This window comes from Theropithecus gelada, chromosome 8 (assembly GCF_003255815.1).
Source record: "Theropithecus gelada isolate Dixy chromosome 8, Tgel_1.0, whole genome shotgun sequence".
Taxonomy (NCBI): Eukaryota; Metazoa; Chordata; class Mammalia; order Primates; family Cercopithecidae; genus Theropithecus; species Theropithecus gelada.
In genome coordinates, this window is record NC_037676.1 from 75238876 (window position 1) to 75266584 (window position 27709).

Sequence of the window (27709 nt, forward strand, 5' to 3'; positions counted from 1 at the left end):
TTGCTAGCCTTGATGGACTCACATATTTTATTACTAATTTCTGAAAAATTTAATTTTCCACAAAAACAACTTTGATAATTAAATGAAAATATAGTCAGAAATATTGCCACTCTCGGTGTTATTAATTATTGGGGAAATTTCCATCCCTATTGCTGTTGTCAATCTGTCATTACATGATAAGGACCAAGAAGTATGTATTTTAGTAAATCATTTGTTAGTGAATATTATTCAATTGAAACCAAAGGAATTTCATGTAGTTTACATGTCAAGACTCAATTCTTTAAACTAAATATCTTGAATTCAAAATTTACTTCAAAAATGAAAGGGGCTTAGCTTTTCCAGTGCAGTGTTTGGCAAAGTCAGGCTTTTCATGGAGTCCTGGATGAGGAGTCCAAATTTGGCTCTTTGGCTGACTGCAGAATGACTTGTCATCCCAGGTCCTTAAACATGCCATTTTGCCTCTAGGTCATTGATTTTCCAATCATAAAATAAGGAGACTAACATTTCCTTGTGTATGTGTGAGATCATAGCATCTGTAATGACGTCTATGCCTTCCATAACCGACACGCCATCCACCCCAAACATTAGAAAATGCATGCAGTAGGAAAAAAATAGTGAGCTTACATCAACTAAACTTGAAGTTGGACTCTTGAAAGATTATTTTATTCAGCTTCAGGCTTTAAGCCTTGGAAATAATCTTAGATGCAAATGGTGGTAGATTTTCGGAATGAAAGCAATTGTTTCATTCACTGGTACCAACATTTCTCTTCAAGAAAATTATAACATTTAAAAGAACTCCCATTGACCTAGAATGAGCGTTTGATCCTTTCACTTATGCGAAAAAAAATTTATTCTTCTTCAAAAAATGTTTTTAGTATAGCTGTTGGTTTTTCATTACAGAATGCTTACTAAAAATTTAAATAATTTGCCCTGTGGAAAAATTATTTGTGATAATTTTCTTGAAAATATTTCAAAATTTATGGAATATTAAATATATGGAAATATATGTGTAGAGTGTGTATTCGTGTATACATTTTTTAAAGGGAGAAGCTTTTAAAAGATTATAAAATAGAAAGAAAGACTTCAAGATTAAAAAAAAACAGATCCCCTTAAATGGCACTTCCGTCACCAATAATTGGAGTGAGTTACAGTAATTTTACTTTAGCAAACAGACATGTATTCTATGTCTCACACGCCACCTGCTGAATGAGAGGACTCCAGATGAAAGGTCAAGAACATAAAACCACAGGAGCTTTTTGAATGGGTCTTCAACTTAGGTAAAATAAAAATAAAGGACCTGTGTTCCTTGAGAACTGGCCCCTAATTTTTCTTTCTCTACTTCAGAGTGTGGCAATGATGTGTTTGGGGACTCTGGCCAAAATTGAAGGTTTAGGAAACATTGAACATGACTTGAGAATATTTAGCACATTTACAAATGCATTTGGAAATATTTATATCACCATCTATATAAAAATGAAACTGTGAACAGCTGGACAAGAACACTGGTCTACTCGCCGAACTTTTTTCCAAGTTCCTTGACATCGAGGATTACCAATTGCTTGCCAATGGAGAGTCTGATTTCTGAAATGATATTTCGAAAATGTTAGTTACACTAAAAGTATACCAAAGAAAAGTCTAATTTACAGAATTAAAACTCGAAGTTAAAAAATACTGATCACAGTCTGAGCAATACAGTGAGACCCTGTCTCTACAAAAAAACTTATATATATATATTTATAATTATATATATAATATATATAGATATAATTTATATCTCTATTTGTTTTAATTAGCCAGACATGGTGGCACATGCCTATGGTCTTGGGAGGCTGGGGTAGGAGGATTGCTTGAGCCCAGGAGTTGGAGGCCATGATCTCACTGCTGCACTTCAGCCTGGGTGACAGAGTGAAACCCTGTCTCAAAAAAAAAAAAAAAAATTATTTGGAATGCACTTAAAAACCCTGTGTTACCTCCTTCCTTTTTTTTTTTTTTTTTTTTGAGACAGGGTATGCCTCTGCCGCTTAGGCTGCAGTGCAGTGGTGCAATCATGGCTCACTGCAGCCTCAAACTCTTGGCCTCAAGCAGTCATCCCACCCCAGCCTCCAAAGTGGCTGGGTCCACAGGTGCATGCCACCACATCTGGCTAATTATAAAGAAAAATTATTTGTAGAGATGGAGTTTAACTGTGTTGCCAAGCTGGTCTCAAACTCCGGGGTGCAAGGGATCCTCCTGCCTTGGCCTCCTGGCTCACGCTGGGATTAGAAACATGACCCACTGCACCCAGTTCCCCCATTTTTTTTTTTAATGATCACAAACACAGTTTCCCTTGTTTAGTTTCTCTCAAAGCAAGTTTTAATTAATTGCTACTTTAGGACACCCTCATGTTGACAAGTAACTTGGGGTTACTGTATTTGCTTTTCCTGGTCTATTTGAGTACAAGTGCTGCATAAAGGAAAATGGCTGACTATTCCATGTGTATTTACACTGGGGGGTCTGAACTAAATGATCTCTTTTAATGCTTTCCAACTCTTTGATTTCATAATGAAAAAACAATGAGAGAGCTGAAAAGAGCAAAGCCAGATGATTAAAATTATTATTTTTAAAGTCACTGCTACCTCAGCCAGGGTGTAAATACTTTATGGGTACAAAATAAATTATAAATTCATTTAAAATCAAAACATGGATGAGGTATTCAGAAAAAATTATGTAAATATTTTCTATTTGATATAAATTCCTTGCCCACTTTATTGTTCATATGGTGTGCTCAGTGGGGGCCATGAGGCTCTAGTGACTAATAAACATAAATACAAGTTATTAAATATGAAAACATTCTACAGGAATAATAATTGACTGGAAAGGCCCATATTTTACGTTTTAATCTGTATTTCTACCAGTTTCACCTGACATACTGAAAACCATAATCTGTGTGTGACCTAAATTAGTCTTTGCCCAATAGTTGCCCAGCATGAAGTTGACTCTTCTTTTAGTTTTGAATAGTGTTATCAAATTTAAACACTAAATAAGTGCAGAACTGGGATACAGGTGCATGACGGTAAAACGTTTTTGGAGTCAATTCTTTCAGAGAAACCTACAGATTTTTATAAGATTGTTATACTGCAGAAATGACCCCACCACTGTCTCAGTCAGGGTTTTATGAAGAAGCCCCACCAAGCAACAGTTCTGAAACTTCACCGCGGGTATGAATTACCTGGGCAGGGGTCCCCAAATTAGGACCCTGTAGAGGCCAAAGCCAGCCTACCCCTTCTTTGTGTCTGGACTGTGAGTTAATAATTTTTATGCTTTAAAGTGTTGAAACAATAATGATATTTTGTGACACATGAAAATTATATGAAATTCAAATTTTAGGGTCCATAAATAAAGTTTTGTTAGCACAAATCCAAGGTTCGCATAGTGTCTGTGACTGTTTTCCTGCTACAAAGTCAGAGTTGAGGAGTTGTCACAGAGACCACACAAAGCCAAAAATAGCTACTCTCTGGCCCTTTACAGAAAACGTTTTCTGGATCCTGACCTAAGACATTATTAAAAAATCCACCTCCAAAGAGTGATTCAGTTAGTAGGAAATGAGGTTCAGGAATCTGCACATTTTACATCTCCATCTCATGAGATTCTGATTCTAGTGATCTTCAGAACACCACTTTGGAGTTGGAGTGATCAGGTTTTTGGTGATCATTTGGGAATGTGCTCTAAACTCCAATATCCTTTTTTTTTTTTTGGAGACGGAGTCTGGCTCTATCACCCATGCCAGAGTGCAGTGGTGCGATCTCAGATCACTGCAACCTCCGCCTCCCGGGGCTCATGTGACCCTCCCAGCTAGCCTCCCCAGTAGCTGAGACTACAGGCATGCACCACCATGCCGGGCTAATTTTTAATTTTTTGTAAACATGGGTTTTACCATGTTGCCCAGGCTGGTCTCAACTCCTGAGCTCAAGTAATCCACCCGCCTCGGCCTCCCAAAGTGCTGGGATTACAGGCATGAGCCACCACTCCCAGCCCCCAATATCCAAATGGATCCATATTCATTGCTGGTGTATAGGGCCTGTGGGTTCCATGGTGGGAACTGGAGCCCTGGCCCCTAGCAGTGCCAGAAAGATGGTCCTCCTCACCTACGGTTTTGACTTCCCAGTCATCCCTTGATATGTTACATACTGGTCAGCTGTCCAGACATGGAGAGGACAGGTTTCTCAGAATGAGTGACAAGAAAAGTACTTCAGTTAATTTCCCTCCTTACCCATCGGAGTCCAGGCCATCTCCGGAACAACGAAGGCTCACAGAGTTCATAGCTGGAGGCTGACAATCCACACACACCGTGTATCCCTCTCGGAGATACTGCATCCATCTAGTCAAGGGCCGGTTTTCCAGAGCACAGTGAGGAGTCAAGGACTCTGTCTTAAACTCCATACAGTATCTACAGCAAAAGAAGTAACAATGACACTTGCTGTAATGAGCGGTGGCCTAACGCTGTAGAAAGTCTTAGGAAGCCTGTCACCTCCGAGGGCATCTGGCCGACTGGAGCAGGTAGTGAGTGCATCTTCACAAGTTACGTGTCAATCACCTTTAAGGTTTCTCATTCCCTGAACCACGGTGAAACACTACTGATAATCACAAAGAACCTTTCTGCCCTTTTTCAGTCCATCACTGAGCTCTCTGGGCAACATAAATGTGCAGAAGTTTGGATATCCTGTACCCTGTCTAATCAGATCACTAAATTGTGCACAGAAGGCCAGGTTTTTGTAGAAACCCAGCCCTTGATAATTCTGCTGATCTTAAGGAATTCTATAAATTGAACAAGCACTTGCTTGAGCCTGAGAACCCTAAAACGTGAGCCCAGGAGGGCTAGTCCTTAACACCTAGGCCAGCACCTCTGCTGTTCTGCTCCACGAAAGTACCCGGGATATTCCTCACCCTCTCCACCCACCTCACGTGCATGGTCTGGAGTAATGATGATGAGTTTTGACTTGAAGTCAATCATCACGGTTATATTGGACATCACAGGTGAAAGCAGAAGTGGGAGGCTGAGACGTACTTTTCTGAAAGAAGTTAGTGTCACCTTAAACTGAGCTGTGGAAATCTCTAACATTATATGTGACTAGACACTGAACGCCCAGGGGAGCATCCAGACATGTGGAATATTTTAGAAATCTGTACTTCAACACAGTTTTCCAATTCTTCAGGGAAATAAGACACAGTAAAAACTCTGAGTATTGTAGCAGAAACTTGTTGCATTGTCAGTTCCATGGGCTAATTTCTTACCCATACACTTATGAGTTACAATAGGTTGAATGGGAAGTGTTTGGAGAATCTGCTTTAAAGACCTTTAATAATGATAGGTACAGCTAATTAGTAACTAAAGGTAACAGTATCTTTAGTTATTGAGATAAGAAATCCTACAATGTGGCTTCAATCAATTTCAGACAGCTAACCCCAGACATCTCTTTTTTTTATTATTTATTTTTCATAGAGATGCGGTTTTCACTATGTTGCCCTGGCTGGTCTCAAACTCCTGGGCTCAAGCAATCCTCCTGCCCCAGCCTCCCAAAGTACTGGGATTACAGGTATGAGCCACCAGGCCCAGCCTCAGGCATCTCTTCAATGCTATTTTCTCATTAAATGCTCATACCAACCTCATGTGGTAGGTTATTAACAGTCATTTTTTAGGAAGAAAAAACTGAGGTGGAAAAAGTTGTTCAAGGTCTTATGCTAGTGAGGGCAGTGTGGGGACCTAAGCATGCAGCTGTCTGGTATTCCTTATCTGATGGCAGAAGAATGGATTTCAGTTGAGCGTGAAGCTGACTTCCAGCCTGTGCCAATAGGTTTCCGTAAGAAACCTCTGACTTGAAGTGTGTGTCACTTTCAAATTCACCAAACAGAGGTGGTGCTGAAGTCTAAGGTCCCATAAAGACTGCAAGAGAAGCATCCTTAGTATGATTGATAAAATAAGCTCGTAAAATAATCTCATTTGTATACAGTTTGTTTCTTGTTGGAGATTGGACCTGAGAGGTAGATACTTCTTTATAGCCCCACAAAAACCAGGAGGGGACAAGTATTTTCCCAACCCTGATGAAGAGTCCATATTTTAGCCAAAGTCAAAGAGCAAGTAACAGAAGAAAACATAAACCAAGTTGACCCTCTTGCATTGACTTGACTATATAACTGGAAAAACATGATTTAAAAAAAAAAAAAACAACAACAACACGAAATTACCCAGCATCCTCTGTGTGCGTAGACCAGTGTGGAGACGTAGCTTGTCGTGTTCTCTCCTTGTTGAATGCAGAGGTAGTTATAAAGGCAGGAACTGGAAAAGGGAGATTTCTGTTGAATTCAGGGAGCCAAAATACTCAGAGCATCGTTTCCCAATCTTGGTTTTGTACCTGTCTAACGGTCTCCATTCCTAAACTCACAGGGCTACGGCACACCATCAAGGTGTGAAATAAGGCCAACTTACAAATTCGATAAAGATGTATGTGCACACAGATGGGTAGGGAGGGGGCCTGCAGGCCTTTGACAAGCACATTTGTCTGCAGTAATACAACTGTGTGAGGAAGGAGAGGGGCCAGGAGGAAAAACTAGAAGGAAAGGAAAATGGGGGTGAGAAGGGGAACAAGGGAAAAAGTGAGATAATAGAGATTATGAAGAGAAGAGGGGGTTTTTAAAAATGAAAGGAAGAGAAAGAAAGAAAGGGAAAAATAAGATAATAAAAGAATAGAAAGGAAACAAAGAAGAAATGAGAAAGAGAAGACAAAAGAGAGTAAAAGGGGATGGAAGGAGAGAAAACAGACAACCAAAGGGAGAAAAAAATGAGAAAGGAAAAAAGCAGCCGGCGTGTTGATTCATGCCTGTAATCCCAGCACTATGGGAGGCCATGGTGGGTGGATCACCTGAGGTCAGGGGTTCAAGATCAGCCTGGCCAACAGGGCAAATCCCTGTCTCTACTAAAAATAAAAAAATTAGTTGGGAGTGGTGGTGAGTGCCTGTTAACCCCAGCTACTCGGGAGGCTGAGGCAGGAGAATCACTTGAACCCAGGAGGTGGAGGTTGCAGTGAGCTGAGATTGCGCTCCTGCGCTCCAGCCTGAGCAAAAGAGTGAAACTCCATCTCAAAAAAAAAAAAAAAAAAAAAAAAAAAGGCAGAAAAAGCAGAGGAGGAAAGAAGGTGAGTCTTCCCCAAGCCTCAGGTAACCACAGCGGGAAAAGTTCATGGAAGCTCTGCCCACCACATAGTACCAATGTGGCTGCCCAGTGCCAGCCTGCACAGCGTTGTCCCCACACAAGCTCAGGGAAAGGAAGTCTTCAGTGGTCCCCTTCTTTTCCCTCTTCCTCTCCACAACTCTACCCCAACTCTGATGCTCTGGGTCAGAGAAAAAAAATGGTGCCAAGAATCCTTCCTCCTGCCTCTGCTCACTTTAATTCTATTGTGTTTGTGTGTCTCCTCTCTACCTCATCACTAAGTCTAGGGAGGCATTTGTTGCTATAATAACACCTATAGGTTCCAGTCTCCTGGATTGACTCTGTTGTCATCTTGAGGAAGGAAGAGTTTTGCCTTGTCCATCACTATAGCTTCACACATTTACACACTCAATAAATATTTGTGCAAGGAATAAATGAACCAGTGAGTGAATGAATGAGGTCATGGGTTTGCACCCAAGACACACAGGCCCTACTTCCCTGTAGTCTCCTGTTCCTATACCGAGCCTTGCAGCCAAGATGGCTCAACAGTCCTCCCTACCTCTGTTTCAGAAACTGGGCAATTCCAGGAAGGGTAGACACAGCTGATATCAACTTGTGAAATGCCAAAGTCATCATCAACATGAGTTCAACAATGTGAGGATACTGGTTGCAAAACAGATGCTTCAAGCCTACATGTTGATTTTACCTATCTCTTTACTATCCCAAGATGACAAACCTTAACTCTTCTTGAGCGTTTCTTAATGAGGAGTTATTTTTGTATTACTAGGGAATTTAAGACAAGAGGCCAGGCACAGTGACTCATGCCTGTAATCCCAGCACTTTGGGAAGCCAAGGCAGGCAGATCACTTGAGGCCAGGAGATCAAGACCAGTCTGGCCAACATGGTGAAACCCGGTCTCTACTAAAAATTATATAAAAGTGAGCCGGATGTTGTGGCATTCAGCCGTAGACCCTTCTGTCAGGAGGCTGGGAAAATCGCTTGAACCCAGGAGGCGGGGACTGCAGTGAGCCAAGATCACACCACTGCACTGCAGCCTGGGCAACAGAGTGAGACTGTCTCAAAAAAAAAAAAAAAAAAAAAAGACAAGAGCAGCTGCCTAATACCAGGTAGCCACTTGCTCCTGTGTAGCTCTTTTTTTTTGCTACACTGACATGTTTAATTGTTTTCCAAATGTGACCGTAGCGTTTGCATTTCTAAGATCTACAGACAGAATTAGAAAGAACAAGTGAGTGCACGTATATCAGGATCCCTCTGTTTCTCTCAGACAGAATTATCAGAAACACAAACATCTAAAGGATTTTAGTTCTCCCATATATTTTCATTTCTGTTCTTCAGACACATGTATGTATTTCCTCACTAAGTGAAGAATAAATTTACTGCTAAATCCATGCAGCATTATACAAGTCCACCTGTAATTTTTTGGGGATTCTTTAGCTCAGATATTTATGTAATCGAGTTTGTATGCATATATCATTACAAAAGTTCAAAGGCAAGGTTCTTAATGTATAGCTCATAAAAAAGGTTATGAAATGGAAGGAAAACATAAATATATGACTCTAGTTTCTGATACAAAATTCTTGGAAAAGGTTCTATAATAATAAAAATAAAAGCTAACAATTACACACTTCTGAGTTTCCAGGGACAACTCTAAGTCACTTTTCATTTTTAATTTAATTCTCACAAGCCTCTTGAGATAGATCCTATTATTTCCCCATTTCACAGATGAGAAAACTGTGGCACAGAGAGGTTAAGAAATCTGTTTAAGGCTCATACCTAAATATAGCCCAGCCAGGCAATGTCTCCGAAATCAAACTCCTCAGGGCGGCACTCCACTGCCTCTATAATAACACAGATGACAAAGTTCCAGTACTGCCTGCAGCACGTTTCCCATGAATTATTTAAATTCGGCTTTATTTTCCCTTTCTGTCACTAATCACTGTGTTTTATGTGAAGTCAGATTTAAGAACAGAAAAGAGAAACTTTTAGCCCCTTGTATCTGGAGTGCCCTCAGGCCATGAGGTAGGGGAGCCAGGGAGGGCACGCAGTGGACGCAGGGTCACCCCCTGGGTACCATGGCCCCTGGTATGTGTATGGCCTTCTCATTTACAAAGTAATTTCACATCATATGTTACTAACCTTCACCAAAACTTTGCAAAGTGGTGTTATACCAATTTCATTCATCAGAAAACTGAGGCTCACCGAGGTTAAATGAAGGGAAGATAAATAGTACGTGACTAAGCAAGAACCCAGCACAGAAGCTATCTTCTGAGGACTTGGGGGTTTTCATTTTTGTTTTCCATTTTCTGTTTGTGTTAGAGACAGGGTCTCACTCTGTTGCCCAGGCTGGTCTTCTGGGGCCCAAGCAATCCTTCTGCCTTGGCCTCGCAAAGTGCTAGGATTACAGACATGTGCCACCAAGCTTGGCCCATCTGTTTTTTAGGACTTTCTATCAAGCTTGGTTTCATGCTCTTGGGATTAGGGTGCATCCTAAGAGCAAGCCAGGGCTGCTCCCCTCCATGTCCTGCCCCCAGGCCTTGGGCTTGGTAGTGGTACATTCTATTGCCAAGGTCCCTCTCCTCACATGAGCCAGACTGCCTGGAGGTCCCAGAACCAGCACCACTTTTTAATACACCCCCCCCCGATTCAATTTGCATTACTTAAGTAATGAAATAACTTAGAAATTGTTTTTGCCTCCCGCCCCACTTCTGCTAATGTGCAGAAACACGTAACCCAGCATCCCCAGGACAAAGGCCCCCAATAAATCTAAGTTCCCCTTCCTGGCAACAGTATTCAAGTGCAATATATTCTTTGTTCATAGGCGATTTGCCAATGTTTCTGGCGTTCTATCAGCCTACCATTGTTTGGTTTTACAACAACTTCCACTTCTAAAAGCAGGGCATTGCATATACTTACTTTGAACATGAAAGTAAATTAAATTTGCTTTGAGAATTTCGTAACGCCCTCTGACACAATGGGGTGTCACAAAAGCAGGCCTGGAATCACTGGTCTGTAGATATGGTGCAGAAGAGAGTAAAATGAAAAATTGACAAATAATATCTACCTAGAGGCATATGGTTTATCATATTGCACCATTGGTCTCCTTTTAGGAGGAAAACACATATATATAAACAATTGTCATTGATGTGCAACACATTCAGTAATGTGGCTTTTTAAATTTGTTTTTATGATAAAAGTATAATCATGGTATGCATTAAATGAAACAGGAAAAAGGAAATAGCTACTTGATCATTAATAAGAGAGCTTCGGGGATCATGTTTCCTTCACTGGCTTCACGGGCCTTTATATTTCTACTTAGTTACAAGAATCTATAATTACAATTTTAGCTGTAATGATGACAGTTAATAGCAAAACACTATTGAGGTGGGAAAATCCCACAGGACTTATAGCCAGGAGATCCAGGTTTAAGTTCCAGTAATCCTTCACATGTGCTGTCACCTCTTGGAACTCCAACGTCCTCAGGTGTAAACCAAGGATAATGACTCTGTCCTACCTCTCTGTGGAGGCAGAACTGTGACCCCAAGGATGTCCGTGTCCTGATCCCCAGAACCTGTGAATATGTTATATTACATGGGAACAAGGAATTAAGGTTACAGGTGGAATTAAGGTTGCTGCTCAGCTGACCTTAAAATAGGAAGCATAGCCTGGGTTTTCCAGGTGGACCCAATGTAATCACAGGAGCCTTAGAAAGAGTTGGTCAGAACCTGGCCAGCATGGCGAAACCCCATTTGTACTAAAAATACAAAAATTAGCCAGGTGTGTTGGCGGGCACCTGTAATCCCAGCTACTTGGGAGGCTGTGGCAGGTGAATTGCTTGAACCTGGGAGGCAGAGGTTGCAGTGAGCCATGATTGCACCACTGCACTCCAGCCTGGGTGACAGGGCAAGACTCCATCTTATATGAAAAGAAGAAAAAGAAAAAAAAAGATGTGGCAACAGAAGAAAGGGACAGAGAAATGCACTGTTGCTGGCTATGAGGATAGAGGGCAGTGGCAGTGAGGAAAGGATGCAGGCAGCCTCTAGAAGGTGGAAAAAGCAAGGAAGAGGAGTCTCCCCCAGAGCCTCCAGAAAGGCCTGTAGCCCGGCTGACACCTTGATTTTTGCCCAAAGAAACCCATGTCAGACTCTGATCTTCAGAAACGTAAGATAATAAATCTGTTTTGTTTTTTTGATACAGAATTTCACTCTTCTTGCCCAGGCTGGAGTGCAACGGCACAATCTTGGCTCACTGCAACCTCTGCCTCCCGGGTTCAGCCTCCCAAGTAGCTGAGATTACAGGCATATGCCACCACACCTCCTAATTTTTTATTTTTAGTAGAGACGGGGTTTCACCATGTTGGTCAGGCTGTTCTCGAACTCCTGACCTCAGGGGATACATTCACCTCGGCCTCCCAAAATGCTGGGATTACAGGCATGAGCCACTACACCCCGCCTAATCTGTGTTGTTTTAAGCCACTAAATTTGGGGTAACTTGTAGCAGCAGCCATAGAAAATGAATACACTCCACGGGGTTGCTACGAAGGCTGAACCAATGATGTCTGTAAGATCTCTCTGCTATGCAAACATTAGGGATTCGTGTGCCACACCACAAAGGTGCCTGATCTGTGAACAGGAAGTCCGGTGGGGGTGGGAGGCAGTAACAGGGACACAGGTGATCATGCAGCAGGATGAAAGCCTCCAGGTTGAGTGTGGGCTGCTTCTCCATGCTCCCACGCCAACCTGTGTTTCCTTCTATCCCAGAGCTCACCACCATGAGTTCTATTTAGCTGTGATATGTTTGTTAATCAAGTTTGGATCTCTAAAACCTAGCACAGTACTGGCACACATAGGAGGTGCTCAGTGAGTGTTAAGTTAATGAAACCCATAAGTGAATGCATAGTGCCTGGAGTGAAACAGGGCCTGGGGCCCATGGAGAATCCACCAAATTGGATGTTCACGTGATTGCCTCTCATGTCCCTCTTGTTTTCCTCTAGTAAACCATCATTTTCCAAAGAGCATTCCACAGCACATGAACGATTTTAGTGGGACGCTCCATAGAAAGGGAGGTCATATAATCAAATTAAGTGGGAAAATACTGCAAATCCTCTCTCTCTCTTATAGAATAAAAATGCAGATCCACATAATAAAGGCTCTGAAAAGTTCTTTGGTAGCAAAAACTGTTTGATTTACCCCATATTTTCCTACTAATCCCTTTTCTTGCACAACTATTCTAATAAAAGAGGATACGCTTTGGGAACGTCTGCCTTCAGGAAAGTGCTACTTAGGTGACCCAGCTATGACAGGGGGGTGTCTGTCACGCTTGGGCTACAGCAGTGGCTCTCAAACTCTAGTGAGCATCCGAAGCCCCTGGAAGCCTTGCTAGAATGCAGAGTGCTGGGCCCACATGCAGGGATTATGATCTCATGGGTCTGGGTGGGTGAGGCTGAGGAAGCAGATCCTGATGCTGCTGCTCCAGGACCACCTGTTAGGAATCACCAGACAGGGTTGTTGGAGGGGTCCTGTCTTCCCCAACTAGCTTGTGACAGGAGTAATCATCACCAAGACATCTCCAACAGGAGGGGAATGCTGGGGACCAAAGTCAGGACTGCAAATGCCAGCCGCCCTCCCTCAAGTAGAGATTTCTCCTCTCTTCCCAAGCTGACATCTTTTATTTTATGATAGTAGGGAAGGAGGCTGTTCAGTACAGATATGCTAAGACATTGTCGCTAACAACTTCCTGCATTGTCCTGGGTAGAGACCCAGGGCTGGGAAGGGGAGCGCGACAGCCTGGTGCCCCACTGAAGAGCCTGATGTGCTGAAGGAACCCTCTAGCAGTCAGGCACGGCACAGGAGTAGGTGGGCTGCTCTTCCTGATAGGTTGGCGCTGGCTTTTAAGAACCACCGAAAACATCCACAATGTCCCACAGCGTCTTCCTCCCCGAGCCGTTTGTGTAGTGTCTCTGAAAGCGACTGGGCATATGTCTGTGAGCAGCCATGCCTGAAGCGCTCAGTGATCTCCCTGTGACCTTAATATGACCTCCGCATCAATGGGGGACAACACTCTGGCCCCTCCACTTGCCACTCCACTACCAGAGTGATCTCCCCTGCAAAGAACACCCCAAAGATAAAGCCCAGAATCCCAAATAGGGTGTTCTCTGTGCGCCCCACACGCCAACCTTCCTTTGCCAATTGCGTGCAGGCCTTGCGCTCCCCCATGTTACATAAAAGAGCCAAAGATGCTTATTCCTCACGCTAGGCTAAGACCCTTTAGCTCGCAAACATGCTGGCACAAAATTCAAATTTTTTACACATGCAACTGTTTTTAAATAGCCAAATAGGCAGATTTTTAGCCACCTAGGCCTGCCTGCCTGCACACCTGTGAAACTATACCCAGCATCTGTTGGCCACTGATAGGCCTTGTGTTATCAGACCCCAAGATGCTGCTGCCCTTCTGAGGTCTCTGACCAAGAGACTCCCCACTGTGCTGCTGGATGACCTCACCTTGACATTTAAGGCCCCTTTCCAGTCTCCCTCTCCCCCAGGAGTTGCTGTGCCCTTCTCCCCAGCTCACCATAAGCCTCTGAAAAGTCTCATGCTGTGAGGGCGGCCCCTCTCATGCAGCCCTGTCCAAGCACTGCCCAGTAAAGCTTGCTGTGCTACTGCCTCTCGTGGATACAGCTTTTCCCTTGATCAGCTTCCAAATCCCTCAAACCCTCTACAGCTGGCCATCAGGTTTAACCGCACTAGTCTGCCTGCCTGGGCAGTCTACATACCTCAGCCCCATCTCCAGGGAAGCCCCTCCTCCTCCTTTTCCCTCAAGACCAAGGGGAATCACCTGATTACACCCGCTGAGCGCTCCCTGCACCTCTCACTTGTTTTCGACAGGTTGCACCAATTACTGCAGCTGTAAATCCATTAACTCCCTGGATTATCTGATGATTGCACCCCTCTCACTAGGCTATGATCTACCTGACAGCAGGCTCCACATCAACTTCTCTCACCATCGTGACCCCAGTGCCCAGCCCAGCACCTGGCATCAAGTAGACTCTCAATAAATATTCGTGTGTGGAAAAAAAGAAGGAACAAAATGGCTTTACAAGGATTGTGTTGACATGAAATTTCCACATTCCTATGAGAAACATATGGTTTGTGCTATCCTGAGAAGTCAGTGTTTGCCCTATTGGATTCAATGCAGATCAACACATTAACTTTTTCATTTATTTCTCTGTGAGCCTTGTACGGTCTCTGGCTCATTAATGAGCCGATTCCTGGCCCCTCCATTGGCCACTCCAAAACCAGAGTGATCTTTTCAAATTACTTTAGCCCCAATCCAGTCTTGAGAGGAGAGGCAGGTAAAAGGAATCATTTAAAAATAATAATAAAACGCCGGGTGCAGTGGCTCACGCCTGTAATCCCAGCACTTTGGGAGGCTGAGGCGGGTGGATCACGAGGTCAGGCGATTGAGACCATCCTAGCTAACACGGTGAAACCCTGTCTCTACTAAAAAATACAAAAAACTAGCTGGGCCTGGTGGCGGGTGACTGTAGTCCCAGCTACTTGGGAGGCTGAGGGAGAAGAATGGCATGAACCCGGGAGGCGGAACTTGCAGTGAGTCAAGATCATGCTACTACCCTCCAGCCCGGGTGACAGAGCGAGACTCCATCTCAAAAATAGTAATAATAAATAATAATAACAATAATAATAAAACAATCATTTTATCATTGTTTAGAATTCTGTGATTTTTCTGCAATTTTCCCACATGTGTGAGTGTGCATAATGAAACAGGAATTGCAGTGGAAGGTGAAATAGCATTATCCTTCCTGGATACTTACTATGCTGTGTGAAATGTCATCCTCCTATCTAAAGTCCTTCATGACTAGCTTGATTGAGTTCACTCAAAACCACAAGCATGCGGTTTATTTCATTACTGAGCCCATGCACAATGAGAATGGGCCATCGGATTATAAAACACATGAAGGGAAGTGAGGGAAAGGCAGGCGTTTGCACAGCTGGCCATAATTCCTTTATTAAGCATTTCCTGAGCTTCCTATCTACTTTGGGCAGCCTGGCCCATCCCACTCCCTGTGGTGGATGGAACTTTCCCTGGCACAGCATATGGCCTTTTATGGGATGAAGTGGTCAAAAAGTCATCACAGATAACAAAGGCAGCAACCATGAAAACATCAGTACCATAGGAGTGCCCGCAGTTCTGGCCCTGCGGGGTGGAGTACTCCAGGCAGCCGGCTCTCTCTTCCAGGGGTGGGCAGGGCGCCCCACCGTTCTGAGGCTCCTGCTGCACAGAGCGCCTCCGCACACGGGTTGTAGGCTTGCACTGGTCTGCACAACCACTCCAGGGGCTCCATTCCCCCACGAAGCATGGGCGAGCTGAAAAACAGCACAAAAGGACGCTCACCTGAGTAAATCCCGCCAGGTTGTCAGGCTGTTCCCGCCAACACAAACAGCTGAGTTTAGCCCCATGTAAACTTCGCCTGGCCCCAGGCCCTGTATCAAGAGATGCACACAAAGTCTCAGCAGGTCCCAGTTGACACTGACTCTACCTGCCCACCCTGATGGTGAATTGATAACCTGGTAGCCCTTAGAAGCAGCTGGATATCCGTGGATCCTAAATGTGGGTCTGACCCAGGGAAACACACCCAAGCAGAAGAGACGGATGCTTTCAGGGGAATTTCTCATACTCCCTGGGCCGAGATCAGATATTTGCTTTTGTTTTTCCTTGATATTAACTTTATTTGCCCCTGCCCATAACATTTTTATTATAACAAGACATTCTCATCATAGACAACATAAACAAAAAAGAAGGTATGAAAAAGAAAATGTACTTCACCCACCAACAATCCCATCACCTACCCAGGTCAATTCTTCTCAGCAAATGTGTCTTCATAAGAAACAGGGCTTAGGGCCATGCATAGGGACCCCTATACTTTAAGTTTCTCCTGTTTACTCTATTTTCTTTCTCCATGGCTTGTAGACTTGTAAACTATGAGGGTTGGAGTTTAGAGATGAGCCACCAGGGCCCAGAGAGGTAAAGAGTATTCACGGTCACGCATGAAGAGGCAGAGTCAGGCCAAGAATCTGGCCCTGGAGTCTTTGTGCTGTTGGTCTACGCTTTTCCACACAATTTGGTCGGCGTGGGGCTCAGCTGGTTTCTCGGCAGCCAGCCGTGCACTGGGCTGCTCCCTGGAGTCCAGCAATACGTATTAGGATTCCCCTGATGAACAACTAAAGCCATTCTCCTTCCTTGATTCTGAAGTCCACTTTCCAAATCTGAAGATGTAATTTAAAAATGCTATTTCCTCACCATGACCATAAAATCAATATGGCGTCACATTTAACTTTCTCATTCAAAGTTCTAATGTGTCTCAGACTGTAATCAGCTTTTACATTGAATTATTTCAGGATTTAAAATTAAATATAAGAAAAGGAAAGAACCAGAAGACAGAAGACGTGCCCATGACCTAGATGCCAAACCTTTTTTTCCCTTGAAGTGTGATCCACTTTCCTGTCATCCTCCTACTTCCCAATTCATAGTGTTTCCCACAAGAATTAGCACTCTGACTTCTTTGAAAGCTTGATTTGAACTTCTGCATTTATAGTTTTCGGAGGACATGTGATTTGGCAGCACATAGCTACCCCTGACATAAAAAGGGTCCCAAGCAACATAAACATGTCAGTATTTTTTAAATTTCCAAACTAGTTTAAAACATGCTTTCATTCATCAACTAAATACCTATAGGTATCACAAGTCGACTACCTAAAGAAGCCAGAATGAGCCACGTTAGAGTTCATTCCCAATATCTGCCATGCATACCTACATCTTTCAGAAAACCACTAACAGGTCACTTCCTGCTTTTTTTGGCTCTTGTTAGCCCTTCCCTTTTTATTTTCATGATTTCATAATTTCATTGGCCCATCGAAGCAAAAGGCATTGAAAGAGATCCCCTAGGCTGCGAGCTGATTGAGAAGGATTCCTTCTATCCTTCATTATTTCAATACCTCTTTTCTTCCACCTTCAGCCTTGAGTCTAGCTAGTCCTGCTGTGATGTGTTAGGCTTGAACAATACTTAATAAGGCATACAAAAGAATGCACTTGTTTCAAAGATTAACATTTGGACATCACTATAAAATACAATTTTGCCATAGCCTTAACTCAGAACTTAGTAATATGGCCTTGAGTTAGACTCAGTTCTTATGGTAAAAGATGACACTGGGGAGGGTTTTCTGACTGAACTTAGCCTCCCAGGATTCCATCATCATATGTGTCTCTTGTCTAGTATTTGTTTCTTGTATTTGGTTTGGTCTCACAGTTGCAGTCCTCAAAATTACAGAATCAATCACTGCATCAAGTTGTTCCTGTTGGTTACAGTTTGTCCTTAGCAAAACGCTATATCTATTTTTCCAGTCTATGATTTTAAAAGCTCCATAAAGAGAATCAGAAAGTTGTAGGGTCCAGAACAATGACATCTCAATAGCTTCATTATGAGACAAAATAAAAAGCACTCACTCAGAATTACAGGAATAAAAAGGTGTTTCACAAAATATTTTGTGTCAGAAGATGAAATAAATTAAGAAGTATTTATTCCTATACTGCACCAAAGATTCTATTCTTGGTTAGCTTGTGAACTTTTGATTATTTGGATTGCAAGCCATCATAGATCACAAGAGATCTTTGGTCATGGAGGATAGGGGAAGTAAGGAAACTTCTGACAGATTTATTACAAGTCATTTATTATGGCTGCCTGACACAGATTTCCTTCTGGACAATTCCAATAGTATTCGTGTCCCCTTTCCCACTAGCTTATCTAATTCACATCTATTCACAGCATATCAAAATATTCTTTTTACAATCTGACCTTCTCAATCTTCACTTGAGTTTCACCAGCTGTTAATGGAGCCGATAGACTGTGGCACCTAGGAGTGGCATGGTGGCCTTTGACTCCAAGTTTGTCACAGCTTCTCAGTTGCTTCAGAGTTAGAATTTGATGACATCATCCACCCCTTTTAGGAGAAGAAAGCCTAGATTTAATGGGTGCCAAGAAGCTCGGTAAGCTTTCTCTTTTCTTTTCTTCTTTGTTTAAACTCAAGTTAATATTCGGGTTGGGTCTCCCCAGAAGCAGCCTGTGAGACATGGATTTAAATGCAAGCAATTTATTTGTGAGGTGATCTCAAGCATCATAGAGGAGTAGAGAACAGAGTCAGAGAAGCAGACAGAAGAGAGCACAGACAGAAGAGAGCACAGACAGAAAATAGACACTTAAAAGCTGTGCTGAAAGCCTGGCAGGCACCTCTGGCTCTCAGCTCATTGGAGAGTGAGATAATGGATATAGATTCAGAGTGCAAGGAATTATCAAGTCCTTGCCCATTTACCAACTGGTCCCCCTTTCTCAAGAGCTTTCCAGCTATCAGAGATTCCTACCACAGCCAAAGGAGAATAAGTGATATATCTCAGTAATGAATCACACACAAGAGCAGCACATTTTCACAGTCCTAATGGAGATAGCCAGTCACGTCCAAGTACAATTACTTTAAAAGATGGATCACTAATTTTTTAAAAGAATAAATGACTTAAACTCCCTCATTTCATTTGGATTTCATCTGACATCCGAACTCCCTGCTGTGACCTACAAGCTTCCATTCCTGCGTAACCTGGCCTCTGCCTGACCTTCCACTTCCACCTGCACTTCACCGCCCATCTCTGCTCCAAGTTCAGCCACATGGGTCTCTTTACCCCTTGAACACACCAAGCTCTTTCCCACCCTGGGACCCTTGTACACATTTTTACTCTGCTGGGAATATTCTCCCCACACTGGGCATAGCTGGGTCCCACTCACCCTTTAATTCCCAGACTAACTATTTCCTCTTCAGGGAGTCTTTTTCTGGCCAGCTTTTTCTAGTCTTTGCCCAGCCCCACAACACAGACACACACACACACAAACACACACACACACACTTATTTCCTCTCAGAGCTTGGTGTTCCTTGCCTTGTAGCATTGCCATAATTCATAATTACATATTCATTTGTTGTGTTTATTGTTGATGCCCTGAGGATCATGATAGTTTTTTATTTCATTCCTGGCACTTGGCACGTGGTAGGTGCTTAATCATATTCATTGAACGAACGAATGAATGAATGAATGAATGAATGAATGAATGAATGAAATGGCATTGGGCATGTTTCCCCTCCTCCCTAGATAATGTTCTACATTGAAACAGACTCTGATCTGTTCATATCATTTGTTAGAAACCAAAGCACTGATGGAGGCTCCAGCAAAGGAAGGAAGTAGGGTGGAAGGACACAAACAAATCAGAAGCCCCCACAGCCAAACCCATGGGAATTCTTAGTCTGGCCCAGAGTTTGGGCTCTCCTGGCAGCAATGGCCCCAAGGGTGTCCATTGGAAGGAGCACTGTTTTCTGTGCCTAAAGATCAGGTAGGTCCAAGCTTCTCCTGGCAGCTGCGAGTCCTTTAGATCCATTCTGATCTATGTATATCTCCTGCCAGGACCACATTTTGAAAGTAACAAGCTTCTTTACTTTTATTATCTGTACCATAACATGGCATTTCCTTTCATCTGATCCAAATTTCCCTCACTCAAGAATTTCAGAATATGTTTAAAAACATAATAATCCACGCTTACCTTTTCTGTACCACTCATGGTCTGACGTGGTCTGTGCCACTCATGGTTTGGGGAGGTCTCCTTTCCTCCCAGCCAGACTCTTCAAGGTCATGTCTTCCGCTTTTGGACCCATCTTTCTAGGCAATTCTCATCTCGGAGTTACCACTGGACTTTCTCTAGGTCTGTCACAGCTCAGGAAGTTGTGCCAGCCAGAGCAAGACACCCTATTCTCAGCCTTTAGGTACCAAAGGGTCATTTAAAAATATACATATTTTTTCAAATGCTTTTCTAGGCGATGCCAAATACATGCACACAGAGAGCAACAAAATGAGCCGACAGCCAGAGCCATTCATTTTATAAAGAGAGTTTGGACTATTTCTTCTTCGATGTGAGGCGTTGTTCTTGTTTTCATGTAACGGTGTCTCCTTGGTTAATCACAGAGACTCAAGCACTCTCCTTTGTAATCTAGCCCTGCCTATTGGCTCTTTGCCATCTAAAAGTTTAAGACCACCCACAAACAAGTGCTTTCTCCCTCACACTGTGAAGTTCAAATAGTCCTAATCATTCCTAAGGAAATGTTCTTACACCATACCCACAGCAGTACCCGTTTATGCACAGCTATTGTTTCTTCACATTCTGTGGAAGAAAAAAAATCTGGTCCTATTATCCCCCAACACCCACACATGCACACCTCATAGTGACAAAAATTTAAATATATGTCATCTCCCTTTTCTTTTTTTTTTTTTCTTTTTTTTGGAGACAGACTCTTGCTCTGTCACCCAGGCTAGAGTGCAGTGGCGCGATCTCAACTTACTACAACCTCCGCCTCCTGAGTTCAAGTGATTTTCATGCTTCAGCCTCCCAAGTAGTTGGGATTATAGGAGCGCACCTCCATGCCTGGCTAATTTTTTGTATTTTTAGTAGAGACGGGGTTTTGCCATGTTGGCCAGGCTGGACTCGAACTCCTGACTTCAGGTGAGCCACCCACCTCGGCCTCCCAAAGTGCTGGGATTACAGGCATGAGCCACCGTGCCTGGCCATCATCTTCCTTTCTCTTTCTCCATGTGTATTCCTCTTTCTGTAGAACCTTGTCAAAGCTTCTCTGAAAGCCAAATGAGACTACGTTCCCCAAGTGCCTATTACTCCATCAGAAAGCTCAAAAAAATGATCAAGACTTTTTTCCCCCTCTTGCGGAAACCATGCTATCTGGCCCCCAAAGGGTGTTTTTTTTTTTTTTTCTTTTGAGACATTTACTGGACTAGTTCCTGAAGTACTAGCAAGATGATATGGGCTGCGTCATTTGATAAATAGAATTTTATACACTATGTAACCCAGGGGAAAAAATATATGAATAAAAAAGAAAATAGTACTTTTTTTTTTCTGGGTAACAGGTTTCCAGGTGAGTTGTTTTCTTGTTTTGTGCTTTTCTGTATTTTCCAAATTTTCTGCAACAAACATATATTTTGTATATGTTTGTATACAAAATATATACAAAGGAAGGAAAATCTTTTATAAAGGAAATGTGGCAACACCCTGGATGGCAGTGTCATCTGAAGCCATGGACAACATCCCCCGGTGGGGATGGGTGGGACGACTGCTCACACTCTTTTGACAAACATTATGAAGTGGCATCATGATAGCCATTGGGGTTTATGAAGACGAGCAAGACACACTCTGCCCTCGAGGGGCCCCGAGTAGATGGAGGGAGAAGGCTTGCTCACTCTGCTGGTGTTTATGTGGGGCCTACCCCGCAAAGCACACTGCTTCTGTAAGACCTCATTTCTCTGAGGCAGAAAAACATCATGTTTTGACATGTGGGCTCTGGATCCGGAGGACCTGGCTTCAAATCTCACTACACCACTTATTAGCACTGTGACTTCGGACAAGTTACCGAACCTGTCCGTGCCTTGTTTACCTCGTATGTAAAATGAGACCAAAATGAGGAATAACTTCAGCGGGTTGTGGGATCAAGTAAGTTAATAACTGTGAAGTGCTTGGGAGAGTGCCTGGTATGGAGTAAATGTGAAGTGTTAACAACTTGACCCTCCTTCACTGCTCACCCAGGGCCGCAGCCAAATTCTACTAAGTCAAGTCCATTTGAATACTGGCTCCAGGCAGGCCCCGCTCATTTTTTTTTTCTTTAAAGCCAAAGGCGACGTCTCTCAGACTGTTCTGGCTCCTATAAAGCCTCAACTCTGTAAATCATCATAGACTCTGGCATCTTTCCTTTGGGTGAGTTTGGAGCCTATATTTTCAAGCATGGTGCCTCTGTCCCTCCAGATATGATGTCATCAGACTTTGGCTAGTTTGTTTCCTAGACTCTCCATAAATCTAGGAGAAGACACCAGCCCATATAGGCTATTCAATGTTTGTCCTGCTTCACTTGGGTTAATTATTACCCTCTCCTTAAGCTGCCAATCAATGATCTAATGCAACTACTGTTCTACGATCTTAGAAAATGCAAACTCTAGGAACCCAGTTGGAGAATTAGAGATTGGGGGTGTTACCCACTTCATTAGCAAGTCTTCCAAGAAGTTCTTCCAGGGCAGGGTAACTTGGATCTGTTCCCCTACTCTACTTTTCCCCATCCCTGGTAAGGCACAGCCAGTGGAGAATTTTCCATCCCTTTTTTAGTGGAGGTGGGAGGGGAGCCGTGATGCTCCCTTGGTGTTGAAACTCATGCCATTGTCGTAATGAGATTTCCTGAGATCATTCCCGAACAGATGTATTTGACAGTTTAGTAACTGTATAGATTCAACAACATTTTAGTTTTTACATGAGAAAAAAAGTCTTCTTACAGAAAAAGAAATGCCAGTATTTAATCTCTTAGCCACATAATAACAATAATAATACCGCATTTATCAAGATGAAAAAATCAGAAGGAATAGAAGTAAAGCATGCTTAGTTACACTGACTCAGTTACATTTTCCATTCACGTTGAATGTAATATCAGTCAAAAAAGGCTTTAGGTAGCAACAATAGGTAATATAATGGGTAAGCAGGAAAAGAGGGCCAGGCGCCATGGCTCACACCTGTAATCCCAGTATGTTGGGAGGCCAAGGCAGGCAGATTGCTTGAGCCTAGGAATTGGAGATCAGCTTCGGCAACATGGTGAAACTTCATCTCCACAAAAAATAGCCAGGCTTGGCAGCACACACGTCTGTAGTCCCAGCTACTCAGGGAGCTGAGGTGGGAAGATGGACTTGAGCCTGTGAAGCAGAGGTGTGGAGGTTGCAATGAGCTGAGATCACACCACTGCACTCCAGCCTAGGTGACAGAATCAGATCCCGTCTCAAAAAGAAAAAAAGAGAGAGAGAGAAGAAGAGATTCTAAGAGGCAGAATGGTTCTGTGGGCATAGAGTAACTGAGGGTTCTGAGATGCTGAAACCTGATTTATCCAGGAATAAATAATAGCCATAAATTGGCACAAATATATGTGGCAATTGGCAGTCTGAAATCAGGCACTTCAGATCTCAGCTCTGCTCATTGGTGTTAACTTGAGTAATGGAAACCCTTGGAAAGCCTTAACTGTTCTGTCTATAAAAATACTAGTATAGGTCACCAGGTTCTTTTCCCAAATGCTTGAGGCAGTTGAGTCTCAGAATTCAGGACTTCCCGGATCTTAGAAAGGGAATACAGTCTATGTACCTTATTTGGAGTGTTCGCCTCTCCTTAGCAGGGTCTGGAGCAGTTCCTTGAAAAATATATTAATATTTTTGACGCAAAATATAAACAAAGATTATCAATATCCTTCTATCAGTGCAAGTCAGGTGAGATTTTTGCCACCAAATGAGTTATGAAAAAACTTTAAAATGTTAGCACTTTTTAGATTGGGATTGTCATATGGGTTTGTGGACCTGACCTGCTGTTCTTAAGAATTGCTGGGATGCCTGGGCGTGGTAGCTCACACCTGTAATCCCAGCACTTTGGGACGCCAAGGCAGGTGGATCACTTGAGGTCAGGAGATTGAAACCAGCCTGGCAAACATGGTGAAACCTTGTTTCTACTAAAATTACAAAAAAATTAGCCAGGCATGGTGGCGGGCGCCTGTAATTCCAGCTACTCAAGAAGCTGAGGCAAGAGAATCGCTTGAACCTGGAAGGCGGGGGTTACAATGAGCCAAGATCACGCCACTGTACTCCAGCCTGGGTGATAGAGTAAATGAGACTCCTTCTCAAAAAAAAAAAAAAAAAAAAATTGTTGGGAGGATTAAGTGAGACAAAGTATTAAGTATCTGGCACATGGTGTGAGTTGAATATAATGTGTTTATGATTTAATATTAACAAATATAAATTATAGCAATATGTTGTCAGAAAATTATGATGTAAATATTTAATCAAATAAAATATTCTCCGCTGTTCACTAGTGCTAAGAGCCAACCGACAGTACATTTGCTACCTAAATGTCTACCACAAGCCAGGTGCAGTGTAGCCTCCTTCGGTCAACTCCACAGTCCCACACAGTGGTTTCATCTCCCCTGCCCTCACCTTTTTTTGAGACAGAGTTTTACTCTGTGGCCCAGCCTGGAGAGCAGTGGCGTGATCGCAACTCACTGCAGTCTCTACCTCCTGGGCTCAGGTGATCCTCCCACCTCAGCCTTCTGGGTAGTTCAGACTACAGGTGCGCTACCACACCCAGCTAATTTTTGTCTTTTTAGAAGAAAAAGCGTTTCGCCATGTTGGCTAGGCTGGTCTCAAACTCCTGAGCTCAGACAATCCGTCTGCCTTGGCCTCCCACTGTGCTGGGATTATAGGCATGAGTCACTGCTGCCTGGCAGTATCATTCATTCCCCTTTAATGAGGTGCTTTAGGCCCCACGAGGGTGACTTTTCCAAAGTCACAAAGCCAAACGGCACCAGGGTAAAGGTCGAACCCGGGATTCTGACTTTAGAGGCAAAATTGAGGCATTCAGGTTACTTCTGGGATTAAAAAAAAAAAAAAATCACAAATAAAAAACAAATATTTGAGACTTAGACTCTGTGAGAGGAAAGGCTGCATTCCAGGAGTTGCCCCAAACCAGCTTCCAGCTGCCAGGTCAGCTCTGGGCCCAGGAGGCCAGGAGCCATGGTCCATATGGTTGTGGCGTGGGTCCAGGGCTAAGCAGGCCGGGCCTCTCAGCTCCCGGCCCTCTGCTCTCACCCTCGGAGGGGCAGACTCAGTCCCACCAAGTGGCCACCTTCCGACTGTCTTTATTTTCCTCCTCCCTTTGCAAGAAACTTCAGACACAGAGAATTTCTCAACACAGAGCTTTTTAGTCCCACACCTGCTTCCTTCTAGGCCTGCAAGGTCCTCTATTGACTCTGCCACAGGGTATTGCGGGCTTCAGAATATGCTCCTTTTAAAATTCAATCTGACACTATCTCCTTTTTCCCAACTCACAGCTCTTCTCCGGGGCGCACACTTACAGTGATTTCTGAGAGCTTCAAAAGACAGCAGGCCGTCTCACCGCTTCCGTACTTAGCCACTAAATCCCGACTCCAAAACCATAAGCTCTTTGTCACACTATTCTACCGCCTAGACCGAAAATAAGCAATTTCTTTTTGACCAAATAAAGACTGAGGGTTTTGCAATTCCTGGGAGCACTGTTAGGTCTCACTAGAAAGCAAGTTCTTCTCGAGACATTCGCCTTGTCTCCTCCTCATCCCTCTTATGTGCCTGCATCTCTCCAGATCTGGCTGCCTCCAGCATCTGTCCTGTTCACCATTTTGGCCTCAAGGCCTAGCACAAGGCCTGGCACAAGCAGGTGACATCCACAGTAACTGCTGGACTGTGACATTGGGCTTCCCTCCTACAGCCTGCCTCTCCCTCCTCCGGCAGGCCTCTTCCTCATTCTGCAGGTCCAGGCTCACCCATTACTTCCTCAGGGGAGTCTTCCTTGAATTTCCTGGGTCTTTTAAGTGCTCCCTTCCAGGTCAGCTCCTGGATCACCTATTTCAGTGCTAAGTGTGTCTAATAGGGGTTTGCACAGGTTTCCCGGCTAGAGTAGAAAGTCCTAGAGAGCAGAGACTGCATCTTCATCACTTCTCTCTCCCTGCGCTTACCACAGATCAGGGGACACTAACTGGGCCACAGGAATTCCATCATTACCTTTAAAACATAGGCAAGCTCCTCATGAGAGAGGCTTTGCTTGAGTTATACAGGGAAATGAGGCCGACAGTTTAGGATGCTGTGAGGAGGGGCTGGAGACACCTGGCTCAAGGGCGCTGCATTTCCTAAATAGCTGACTCTTCCATCTTACTTTAGTAGTAAAATACTCTGGCCTTGCAGCCAGAAAGGGAAAGAAGCTTATCAAAAAACTTTATCAAAAAGAATATCAATATTCACAGGTAAATCATTAGCTTTCAACCAGGGTCAAAAAATCTTAATGCTTTCAAGTGTGTTCTTTCAGCATCGGGCCTGGCGGCGGGCTGAAGCCCTTTTCAAACAGCGCAGAGGCAGGAGGGGTGCCCCCCACCACTGGGTATCTGGTTGCCCAGGGAATGGCATAGCCCCAGAAAATGCTGAGGATCCCACAGGCCGGGATCCTTCAGCTCGAACCCTAACATCTGTGTGGCTTTGGGGATGATGTGATTAACAGGAGCAGAGCGACTTCTACTTCCATGGCTGGCTTCTCTCAGGTACACCTTGTTCCTCAGGGCTGTACTCATCATTTGCTCCTTTATCTTTTAATTCAATTAAACCAGTTTTTATTGAGCCCTTACAGGGGCAAGGAACTGTGAGATACTGTGGGAAATCTAAAGTTGAAAAAGACTGACCCTAAAGGAAAACCAGCAAGATTACAACATAATAGGGACCTCGAGATACAATCCTTGTCATGCTGTATAGAGAAAATTGAATTCCAAGAACATACTGTACACCTCCTAGGAAAAAGAGCCTGTGCTACATTTTGGGGTCCAGAGATGAGGACACCTTCAGTTTTTTAAGACCTTGCTCTTCAGAAGAAAGTATTAATACCTTCCCAGAGCACGCCCTTGGCACAAAGTGGGAAGATTATACAATCCTGCCCTCATCACCCCTCACCAGCCCCAAAGATCCCCGAGGGTTAACAGAATGAAGGTGGTGGAGCCTGGCCCAGGGACATGCCCGTTATCTGTCAGTGCCATCTGTGCCGGCCAGAGGTGGCCCTATCCAAATGGAGTTCCTGAGTCGGAGATTTGGTCACCCGGCTCCCCTCCAGGAGAACAGCGGGATCCAGCCCTTCCATCCAGGCTTTGCTCTGTCTGGGGGTTGTGGGGAGGACACTTCGCTGTCTAGGAGGGGACTGGGAGACTCTAGGATGAATGGAGCCAGGCGTACCTGGATGGCAGTGGTGGGGATGGGGGGGATGGAGGGGCTGGCACGCCAGGAGGGAAGGGGCTGGAGGACACCTGGCTCAGGGGCTGAGGTCCTTGGCACAGCGCCCTGCCCTGTGCCCGCTGGTTGCAGGCGAACGACCGGCGCCCCACCCTCGGCCTGGCCACCCACCTGGGCACGCCCTGTCGTAGTCGAAGCAGCAGTCCCCGGTGAGGCGACAGGCTTGGTCGCAGAAACACGTCCCGTAGACCCTGTCCAGCCTCCAGCCGCGGGCGAAGCAGGCGGGGTCCCGGCCGGGACAGCAGCGCCCGGCCTCGGCGCAGCCGGCCTGGGCTCCGGGCCACAGCCGCGCCAACGCGCACAGCGCCATCCACAGGGTCCTCATGGCCAGGGTTCCGGCGGCGCCTGCGACGCGGCAGACCCCCCCGGGCAAGCGCTCTGCTCCTCGGCTGGCCGCGGCCCGGGAGTTGCCCGAACGGCCGGAGAGGCACAGCCGGGCCCTGCCCCGCGCCCGGCCCCCGCCCTCCGCGCCGCCCCTCCCCAGCCCTGGCGGCGAGCCCGTCGAGGCCCGGGCGGGTGGCGGA

The 27709-nt window shown here is 44.4% G+C and overlaps 1 protein-coding gene across 1 annotated transcript; it reads right to left on the reverse strand.

Moving 5' to 3' along the window:
- SBSPON (somatomedin B and thrombospondin type 1 domain containing) lies at nucleotides 1-27709 on the reverse strand. Its single transcript, XM_025395396.1, has 5 exons — nucleotides 27297-27709; nucleotides 15391-15585; nucleotides 6223-6313; nucleotides 4250-4426; nucleotides 1-1581 (listed from the first exon to the last, which is right to left on the reverse strand). The coding sequence occupies exons 1-5, from the start codon at nucleotides 27508-27510 to the stop codon at nucleotides 1464-1466; spliced, it is 795 nt and encodes a 264-aa protein (XP_025251181.1). The 5' UTR covers nucleotides 27511-27709; the 3' UTR covers nucleotides 1-1463.